This window comes from Phoenix dactylifera, chromosome 2 (assembly GCF_051530095.1).
Source record: "Phoenix dactylifera cultivar Ajwa chromosome 2, Ajwa_hap1_PhDact_Kaust_v1.1, whole genome shotgun sequence".
NCBI classification, from domain to species: Eukaryota; Viridiplantae; Streptophyta; class Magnoliopsida; order Arecales; family Arecaceae; genus Phoenix; species Phoenix dactylifera.
In genome coordinates, this window is record NC_143191.1 from 32,141,373 (window position 1) to 32,153,075 (window position 11,703).

At 37.7% G+C, this 11,703-nt stretch overlaps 1 protein-coding gene across 1 annotated transcript; it reads right to left on the bottom strand.

Annotated features, from left to right (window-relative positions):
• Window positions 1–2,606: 2,606 nt before the first annotated feature.
• On the bottom strand, window positions 2,607–6,180 carry LOC103711468 (uncharacterized). The gene is made up of 4 exons (XM_008797607.5): window positions 6,026–6,180; window positions 5,735–5,856; window positions 3,363–3,421; window positions 2,607–3,173 (listed from the first exon to the last, which is right to left on the bottom strand). Exons 2-4 carry the CDS (start codon window positions 5,852–5,854, stop codon window positions 2,849–2,851), a joined length of 504 nt encoding a protein of 167 aa, XP_008795829.2. The 5' UTR covers window positions 5,855–5,856; window positions 6,026–6,180; the 3' UTR covers window positions 2,607–2,848.
• Window positions 6,181–11,703: the final 5,523 nt, after the last annotated feature.

Below are 11,703 nucleotides of genomic sequence, written 5' to 3' on the forward strand. Positions count from 1 at the left end.
TGGGCGTGGGTATAACCTACAAAATCAGAAAAAAGAAGATGACAAAGAGACTGAGGCACTGATGCACAATCGCCCCAGATGAACTTTTCCGAGTGGTGAGCTGCAAATGAGGCCACCCAGTCGGCCGCACTGTTCGCTTTCTGTAGATGTGTATGGCCCACGAGAGACCATCCTCGTCTAAGAGTCTACGAACGTCACAAAGCAGCATGCTTGAACTCACACCGAGACCCCGACCCCGTATCCACTCTATCACTGTAGTCGAGGCTCCCTCAAGCAGAATGTGGTCCGCCCCCAGCACCCGCCTCGCATAGGTGACTCCCTCTCATGCAGCCTTAAGCTCAGCGCAAACCACAAACATGTCGAAGATCTGCCGGCCTCCCGCCGCAACCAGTCAAGCCTCGTGGTCCCTGATAATGAATTCGACGCCTCCGGTACACTCTCCCTCTCTGACATTGTCGTCAAAATTTACCTTGAAAAAGCCAGAAGGTGGGGCTCCTAGGAATCTGTACGGTCTTGGACATTATAGGAGCGAAAGGGGAACTCCAGATTTTTCCGGCTGTCCCAAGGGGCAACAGGTCTAAAGTGCTGTGGAACTTTAATTTATGTTTGGTAACCAAACCGATAAAATGCTTTTGATATGACAAAAGGATAATAAAGGATATTACATAGTATTGTACAGTAAAGTATAATATAATATAATATCATATAATATTATATATTAAAATAATTATATAGTATAATATTATGGTAATGTCATTTATTGTGATGTACTTTTGGAATATAATATAATATTATTATAATATAGTGTAATATAATATTGTATACCATAGCATAATTATACCATATAATATGATATGATATGATATAGTAATGCACTATTGCATAGTATAATATTATTATAATATAACATAATAATTTTATATAATAATATTATTACATAATATATTATTATAATATAATATTATATTATATTATAAGATAATATTATGATAATTATAAGGTAATGTAATATTATTAGTATAGTATAACAATATAATATGAAAAGATATAATATAATAGAATATCATATCAAGTATACATTTGTTGTAGGCATTTTGGTCACCATAAAAATTTTATTAAAGCTAAAACAATTTTCAGGCACATGCTAGAAAGCACTTTTAGGGAAAAGCTTCACTTTGGAGCTTCTTCCAAGTAGATCTTTTTTTATTTTTTTTAGTACAGTTAAAACAACATTCAGATTTTTTATCAAATATAATTATACCATCCAAAAATATTTTTGGAGGGCTTTTTGGCTCTCTAAAAACTTTGCCAAACGAGGCCTAGTGTCTTACTTATCCAACAATACTTTTCCCAAATTCTCTCGCACGCTCTCACACATTTTTTACAGCCTCTTATTTTTGGCCCCTGGTTGTATTGCATACATGTATATTTTAGCTGATTTCTCCTATATGTTAATATACTTTATAGAAGCCTTAAGAGTTGGCTGGTTAGGTAGGTGATTAGAAGACCTGGTAACGGTAACATATAATTTGAAGAAGCTTGTGCAGAGTTCTGAAAGATTCGCAACTAAGATATACAAGCCTCCTCTTTCTGATCCGACTTCCAAGGTTGAAAATAAGGCCCTTACAGCTGCTGTTATAATAAGTCTAGAGACCTGGTGTCTGTATGGGTTTTGAATAATGGCAGTTGACATTACCACTTTAAAATTATATTTTAAAATACCCATACTTACATTATTTTACATGATATTTTATTCTCTAGACGGTCACTTCGTTAAATATTGTTGTTATAATGCCCGTGACGTTCTAACAGCTGGCGAAGTCAGTCATAATAATAGCTGTTTTTTTCTTTTTCTTAAAAAAAATACTGAGGGATATGATAACAGTAACTGTTGATTTCCAGGAAAGCCATACTGGGACTGCACCAAATAAGCAAGGGCTATCAGTGGTCATATTATAACAGGAAACAACGACTAAGAAAGAAATGCAAGGTTAAGACTTGAGACACGGTTTATTGAAACCTTGTTTCCATAATGTTCGAGGTTAGTTCCATCCATAATTTACTAGGCTAATTCCACCAGAGGATTGCCGAAAGCATTTTGCTAGGATTCTTTGGACACGCTACGCATCGATATTAGATTGATCTGTGTATAAAGATAAGCCATTACGTAAGTTTCTGATTGGTTGCACAAGAGAAGCAAAACTCGCACAGAGAAGCAACCGTTTCCATTTATCAAGCTGCAATTAGTCACTTATTCAAGGCAACCACTCTGAGACACCAGAATTGATCACCCAATCAGCAAATCCAAAGCAACACCTTTACATATAAAAATAAAATATGAAGTCCCGGTATAAACGATACCACGATCACAAGTTTAAACTGCAATGTATGAGCCGACCGTCTCATGCTGTCGAAACCATGCATGAACCACACCGGACCACCGAAAGGAATACCGACAGATAAAACTAAGAAATGCAGGGAAGAGCAAGTTCACTGATAGGCTCACCAATCATAACAGTGGATGGATACTGGCTGTCTCAATATGTACCCAACACTATACATCACACACACAGCGAGTGAGTGAGAGAGAGAGAGAGAGAGAGAGAGAGAGAGATCGCAATTGGAATACAACAAATGTCCACCAGCAATATGGTGTTTCCAGGATAGAACACATGAAGGAAGAAAAATTTAAGAGTTCGTTCACAACTGGTCACATCTCTTTTTCCTACCCTAAGACAATCTAGACCCCTGCTACAAGCTAAATCCCCCCATAATTCTATCCTTTAACCAACAAACGATATCCGAATGAAACAGGTGCTACACGCACTAAATGTAACATCACTTTGCCTCACTTCTTCTTCTTAGAAGGAGGCTGTGGGAGCTCTTCTTCGTCTTCGTCATCTTCTTCATCCTCATCCTCATCGCCATCATCATCATCTTCATCGTCGTCGTCGTCCTCCTCCTCTTCGCTACCTCCTTCACCATTAGCCTCGGGGTCATCATCATCTTCATCTCCTCCATTATCATTATCTTCCTCACCAGAGAGATCTTGATCCCCAACGTCGTCTTGATCCTCTCCATCATCTTCATCATCATCGTCCTCATCATCATCATCCGATTCACCATCGTCCTTGTTCTCAGGTTCGCGCTCAGCTTTGCTTCTTCCAAGTGCCCTTCAGAAAAACACCAGATAATATAAGTGCATCTAAAACCAATTGAACCCACTTTGCATAGGTAAGCAAGCTGGATACAGAGCTTAAATCTCATCATTGCTATGGTGTCCTCAAGAATTAAGGACTAGCCAAATTTTACTAGCCTTCTTACTGTCATTGGACAGAAATGCAAGGAAATCAAGATCCTACCCATAAACTACTTCTGGTCTTTTACCCCATGCATCGATTTCGCTTGACAACGAGCTTGCCTGAAACAAAATTCAATTTATATGAGCAATAAAATGGAGAAAGATTCAGATGAAAATAAAGAAAGAAAAGGCCTATAAAACTAAGAAACAGGCAAGTCATCCACGCACAAGGGGAGGGGGATTAGCTATGGAAACACCATAACGAGAAAAGAAAAGAAATTAAAAGATGATTAATCCTTGCATACAAACAGCACAGCTTTAAGGACCTAAAGACCAAGGAATGAATGGGAACATGATTTATCAGAGGACAATACAACTGCTTTCTACTTACCAAAAAAGGAAATGTGATTAGTAGTTCTGTCCCTGGGTTAAATAAATTAAAAACAGATGGGAAGTCACACTATAGGATTTTAACCAAATTTACCCAAAAGAAACAACCAAAAACCTGCTATTGGAGTAGATGAGATTACATGCAAACACAGAGGACCACAAACAGCGAACACATAGAAACATTGACGTCATGGGTCAAGGCCCAAAATACCTTTTCATGAAAATAGCGTAAGGGAGTCCCCAGCCCTTCAGGATAAACAAGCAAACAAAAATATGTTAAATGATAATAATAAAAGGCATTCTTTTGCCTTAACCCATTTAAGGCTGAACCCTGGAAAAACTATGAAGAGAAAAAGCAAATAACAGTCGATAGTATAAAAATAGCCAACAAGAACACAAGCAATTCATAGATACAGAATCAGTAATGACATCAATCTGCATCTAAAACACTTTCAACAGGAAACTGTTATCAGGCTACAGGCCCTGATTTAGTCTACAAAATAAATTGTTTGAACAAATAGATTTGCCATAAATTATTAAAAGAAAAGAACTAATGCATGCTCACTTGCCTGCCAGACATAAGAAGAAAATAACATTAAAAAAAATATCCTTTGATATTTGTACATATTAATAGAAAGCATGAAAAATAGAACTGGATAACACCAAAAAAGTTTAGAAAACTAGGTGTTCAACTTCCCATTGACTATGAAGCAGATCAAGTATGTTTCAGCTTGCATATAATACCAGATACAGTTAAGATGAATACAGCAAGCTTGATCCCAAAGCAAATATTTTTTTTTTTAAAAGCCCAGTGTAGCTTTAGAAATATGAAAAGCAATCATAAATTACTGAATAGCCCTGGATCTAGATCTAGAACTCCACATCACATAGCAATACCTCACTTCTCAATCCTTGCCCCTATATTTCTGAGTAAAGGTGGATGATGCTACTAGCTATTTGACAGAACTTAATTCATTTGCAAGAAAATCAAGCAATGAACAATAACTACACTCTCAGAATAAACAGGTCCTTCTTTTCAGAGTGCATAGAAACCAATTCTTCTTAAAAAATAGAGTCTCACCACCTTCTCAACTATCGACATACAAATTAGGCCATAACAGCCTCAAAACAGAGAACAATATTACTCAATGTAGATTCTAGCTTTTAATAAATCTGAAAATGACAAAAAAGTGCCTGATCAATCAAAGATAAAGTTATGGAAGCTTTAAAAAGTTTTGAAAAAAAATTATCTATCAACATATATAGGGGCCATTGCTTGGTGCACCAAGTCCTGGCAGCCACTTTGTGCAAAAATTGCCAAAGGTGAGGACTGTCCCTAGTTCGCTCCGCCCAGGATCCTGGATCGCTAACAACATAACTGGGTAATGTCCCTTTTTTTTTATATATACCAGCATATAGGAAATAATGAAGTTCTTTCCGAGCTTACAGATCTGTACGTTCGAGGCATGGTAAAAATATATATCCATAAGATCAAAGATTAATAAGAAACAGAAAGCTCGTCCAAAGACCAGCAAATGAATACATAACAAAAAGGAAAATTATAGGAGAAGTCCTACCCCCAAACTCTCTAACGAACAGAAGCACTTAAAAAAAATCTAAATCCAGCCTTGAAAGATAAGGTGAACAAGGATGAGTACATGCTCGTTCCCAAGGCTAAAGGAAAAAAATAAACATTACATAAGATTCGCAATCTTCACATCTTCCAACAATGGATTTTACAATTTGAAAAAAAAAAGGGCAATTAGGCCAAAAAAAAGGGAGAAGAGACTAAAGAACTCTGAAAGACCAACGCTTGAAGCCAAAAAATCCCTAATTCCAGGAACCCCCGAAACCTTCAGTCCCAAATCAAAACCGTAGCACCACCAAAAATCCAATACCTCACAACCCACGTAACTCTGCACCATATAAAGCCCTAAATATCGTTCCCCACATCACAAAATCACAATTTTATGCCACCACAACCGAAACCAAGACGAAAAACCCAGAAATAAGCCAAACCGCAGGTGAAAAAATCGGCCTTACCACCAGAAGAAGCCAAACGAGAGACCTTCCGGCGGCCAAAACGGTCTCCGCCACGAGGAGTTCCATCATGGAGAAGAGAACAGCAGGCCCATTGCTCTCGCTTCTGCACAGCGCCTCCATCTCTACAACAAACATCAGATTCCAAACCCTTTAGAGCTATTTTTCGGGACAAAAAAAAAAGAGAAAGAAAACATGGGGAAAAAACCCTTAGACTCAAAACCCTCAGAAAGAACAGAGGAATTAAATCCAAACCCTAGCTAAGAATCGACAAAGAGGAGAAAAGAACCTCACCCTAAATCGAAGAGATAGAGAGGTAGAGAAGAGCAGAGGGCTCCGGCGAGATTAACACAGTGCGAATAGGGTTTCTTCCAGAATCGCTTTCACTGGAGATGCGTAATAAAAAAAGGGGCAAAAAAAAGGGGGCTTTTGGACTAGGGTTGGGGGGTGTTAGGGTTTAGGTTCGCGCCGAGTTTATCTAGGGCTTTTGGACTGCGGACAACAAGTGAGTGGACTCAAACTCGGTGTCCAGTGGCATTTTATCCTATCATGTAAAGATACGAAGGGACGAAGGAAGAGATATGTACGTAGCCCAGTAGATCTTGGCCATGTTACTGGGCGCGTCGATCTAAAAATAAAGTGATTGCCAAGTGCATGTACACGTGGGAAACCCTTTACATGCCAGTGCTGCGAGCGCCCAAAATATGAAAAAAAATGACTACTGTTTTTTTTTCCCTTTCTTCTCCTCCTCCAAGATGGATGGATCATACCACATGAGTATGTATGCACCTAATAAAATCAAAAAACAAAATATTTCAGAGTGCCAGGAGCAACTCTCCATCTTCAATCCAGAGGGTACTATCCGAGTGACTAGCTCCATAAGCAGCTACCGAATCCGCATCCTCATTAGCTTCACGGAAGACATGCTTGGCCTAAAAAGCCCCTCCATCCCTCACCATTATCCAAATATCTTGAAGCAAAGGGTGGACGTAACCGTTGCCCCTTGGACCTCTCGGATCCAGCCGATGATCGTAGCCAAGTCCCCCTTCAGGACGATGGAATTGGCCCGTAAAACACATCGGGCATGACGAAGGCCCACCCAAGCGGCCCTCAGCTCTGCAACCAGAATCGATATGTTAAAGAGTTGACTGCCTCCTACAGTCACAACTCTGGGAGACAGGTCCCGAATAATAAAATCAGTACCGCTTCTCATACCTCCATCCAAGACAGATCCATCGAAGTTGACTTTAAGGAAACTCAAGGGTGGGGGCTCCTAGGTAAAAAATACCGTACGAGATGCTACCGAAGCAGAATGAGAACCATAGATTTTCCGAACTGGCAAGGGCTATTTGACCGGTAAGATGTGACTGATCTCCGTCGCCTGCACACGGGCACTCTCCGCCATAAGGCTACTGTTTAAACCTAACATCGAAGATTATTGTTGTGATTAATAGATAGCATACCAATATTCGATATGTTAAAAAAATTTCGTATTATACTATATCAATACTGTGCTAGCATGGTATAGATACGAAGTCCGGTATCGACATAGTAAATTTTAATTATGACCGAATAGTTGTAACCATACGGATGTGTGTTTGTTTTAATGAAACATTAGTGGCTCGTGGGTTTTGGATAAATTGGCATAGAAGTAATCATTTATGAACAAATTTCAAACTTTATGAACCTCTCCTTGGTTTTCTTCACTGATGATGATGACGACGACGTTGAAATTGCGATCGTTAAAGATTAGTTATATTCTTTGTGATTTTTGAGCTGAAAAAAATGTTCTTTAAGATGCAATTAAGCACTGCTATATCGGCATGAAAATAATTATTGCATTTCTCAGATGCTGACATGGCGTTGCCCCGTCTATTTCACAAAGTTCTCTTCCGTCTCCATTTCTAGCCCTTTTATCCTCGTCCATCTTTCCGTATCACCTGTGTAATTTTGTGGCCGTCACCTTTTCCTAGGTGTTACTCGGGGGATGCAAGTCTCAAAAGAAAATAAAGTTGCATTTCATCAAAGACACCAACCTAAAACCACCTAGCTGCAATAATAATCAACTGGGGAGTATGTATTCTCCAAGTACTCTCTCTTACTTCCACACCAACATTTGGTGAGCCTTCCATAGGTTGGTTTCTCTAACTTCCATTTCTTCTATCCTTTCTTTCAAGTTCGAAATGGTGACATGGTTATCGTTATTATCAGTGTAGATATATGAAAATTCTAGTCCTTAATTTCTATATTTCTTTAGAGAGTTGTACTGGGGACAGAATCTATATTATATTGGCCATGTTGTTCCAAAAACATATATTGGATACGAGAAATAGCATACATCACAATAACAATCCTTACCAGCGGAGCAGGCGGTGATTTGGACGAAAAAGAAAGGGAGAACACAAAGGAGGAGAGAGATCAACAACAATGGCTGATAGCAGTTATGAGAGACGTCAAGAGAGATTAATCCAATCGAAATGGACGTAGAGAAAAGGATATAGAAGTGGAAGTACACTAGGCATTGAAGAGCTTGCTATGAGGGAGAGTGGTGCGGACACCAGTGCGAGATCCCCCGCCATTCGGGTCTATAGTCGTCATAGGAGGATGGGCCAGCCAGTTTGATTTTATTTTGGAGTGATTTTATGTTATTTAGACTTATTAGGGCATTTTGTTATTTGACAGCCTTTAGAGCTTATTTTGTTATTTCGTTATTTTGAGGGTCTTTTGTGAGACTAATTTCTTTTTAGGAGTCTTTTGCATTTTTTGGTTTATAAATATGTTGGACCGTACATTGTTTAGGATTATGCTATGATGAATAAAAAAATTGAGTCTCTGCCCTAGTGTGAAGCCAAGAGCAAGAGCTAGGTGTGAAGCCTAGTTTCCTTCCTCTCCTTCCTCTCTTTTCCTTCTTCTCTCCTTCTTCTCTCTTTCTTCCTCTTTTTCCTGCTGTCGTGCATCAGAGAGAGGTTACAATGCCGTGCCTCTTTCCTCTAATAGATAGGGGCAAACATAAAGATACCGCATTAGCGTAGCATGTTAGCATGCAGGACTTTACCTTCTTGGAAGGGTAAGAATCTTGGAAGGGTGAGAATGCCTGATTTATTAAAATTTAAAAAGATCTTGAAATAAGGTGAGAGTTTTTTTCTCTTGTTTGGTGGACGAAAGGTCGGAGCCAAGAGAACTATATTACTGCAAATACAACCATATTTATTGGCATTATATTGTTTGGTCAATTTGACAAGAAGATTAGTAATGTAAACTTATATTTAATGGGATTATGATGCAACCTCTAAATCCTAAATCGATCAGATAGTTGGTTTGTATAGATATGTGATTATCCCCATCATGTCATGCTTCATTATACTGTCTGATACCCAAGATGTATACATGATTAAATAGGATATGTATACATAATACTCGAGCTTTGTTGTGAAGCTACCGTATGAATTGCATGCCTTTTGAGATGAGGTGTCTCCAACGACTAACACATATCTAATTGGCATCATTTGCACAAGGATAGCATCATTTAGCTCTTTTGCAATATAGAGTTGTCTTAACCTTTATCTTGAGAAGAACTTTTCAATAATATGCTACCACCATAATGTCATAATTGAAAATTAAGTATTTTCTTTTTTAATTGCCATAAAAAAAAATCTATATCTAAAACCTAGTTGTAAATCTTTAAATTCACTATAATAATTATTGATAAGATAGGCAATCCCAACATCTATGTTAATATAGATTTTTTCTAAGATTTGGAGGGGTTAATCCTCACTTTCTACTTTATATCTACCCTAGCCCCTCGACGGTTGAGGCAGATCCTTCACTGTTGTCACTTGCGTGTACCATTCGAGGAAGCACTCGGTTGCTGTATAGAATTAATATTGTTAGCTCTTATCAATTCACTTGAGAAAATAATTATTTTGCTAACAACATTGTTCTTAGTTGCCTATGCTCCAATGTTTGCACATTCAACTGATGTTGCAATAGCAACTAACATGAATCAAGAAAAATTTAAAAATACCAGAATAGCAGTGCCATGCAACTTTATGATGTTGCCACTGTTAATGTGATTAATGAACTGTGCTCAAGTCCTATGTAGTGCATCCCCAAGTATTTTGATCTATAAATTATTATAGGTGGGTCTCTGTCCCTTTGTCCTCCATATATATATATAATCATTTACTTACACATATAACATGACAATCTATAAGTGAAGAGAGAGAGAGAGAGGAGTTCCATAGACATATACATATTCATGTATATATATATATATATATGTGTGTGTGTGTGTGTGTGTGTGTATGTATGTATGTATGTATACGTAAGCTTACCTTATTGTATCTTCAATGTCATTAATAAATATAACTCTTGTATAAGATCTACTTTACTACTAAACTGAAAATACCAAGCATCGTGCATCCATGAAGCTCTAAATGGTGCGCATTATGTTGTATCTCTACCTTCATGTGCATAACATATTCCGAAATCTAGTTACACTTTTTTTTCACCCAAAAAAGGGAGAAAATCCTAATCAATTGCTCCTATTTTCCCATCAAACATTTTCTTTAATATACGAAAAATGTGCATTACAAAAAAAATCCTTAATGAATCTTCCGAACCTATTGGATTGTACCTATCATTTCAGTACTTCCAATTATAATTTATAATCGATAAGGGTGAGAATATATAAAGGGACATACATGTATAATAAACTCCCTTGTCTAGTAATTTGCATTCGGCCTAATTGATTATTGAGAATGCACCAAAATCATATGCTATTGATTATATTCCAACCTCACTTTGTATTCCAACCTCAATCTCTCTATTGGAAGGAGTAAGATTATATCGGTAAAACTACCTAACATATGAACAAGGCTCAAAGTATATAGAATGCACACATATTTCAGACTATATGGTGTCAATGCATACAAGAGATGACTCAAATACCTAATTGAATGTAATTTTGTGCTATCAAGAGTCGAGCCATAGGCCCCCATTGAAAATTTTAAGTATGTTTTGCTCAAACTTGGATGGTTTTCACTTAGATTTGTTGCTGGAAAGACTTCCTGAAGGAAATGCCAAATTAAAGGCTCTAGGTAAGTGGTTTATAATTCACTTATTCTCATCAAAAGACAATAGAATGATTTCATTTAGCAATGAATCATGTCCCATATGCATCTGGAGTTAAGCAATATGTTTATTCCCTCCTGTATGCAAGCTCTTGTTTTTTTAAATATGTAATAGGAGTGCAAATTGGGTGGGGGTTTTGGGCTTACGGCTCAACCAACAAAAAAAACGCAGTCCAAAAACTCAACCTGGACCAACAACGGGCATGGATATTAAAATCCTAAACTTTTGACTTGACACTAATTTTCCAACCCAAGTATGGTTTTCAACCAAGTCACATCAAGTCAACTTGGGCCAAGTGGGTTGATTCCAGCGAGGACTAAGCTGGATTGGAATTTAGATTTGAAGCTTCGATGTGGAGATGAGTTTGGGTTCACATTTTTGCATTGATTGGTCTGAGTTGTTTGATTGTGGAGTTTTGCTTAAACCCTCCTATGGAAATTTAATTTGCAGTTGGGTCATCTAATATCCAATATTTCAACCCAAAACCAGTTTGACTTGTCCTTGTTAACCATTTCAAACCACAGCTCAACCCAAGTCAGGCAAAAATTGACATCCTTTGACCCAACGAGGGGATTGATTCGAAATGGACATCGGGAAAAAAAATCAGCCTGACTTGCAATTCTAATTTGCAACAATAATAATTGTACATCATTCTTGTATTGGCTCTTCTTATTGAGGGTTTATTTGGATAATTGGGCCGACATATTTTTTTTCTTCTTCTTATAGGATTCAGATCAGCCCACTTTAAAGCTATTTCTGGGTATTTATGAATATAGAACTAGTCTAGCATATAAACTTATGATTTTGCTGGTTATATTAGCTCAATCTTTGAATCTCAT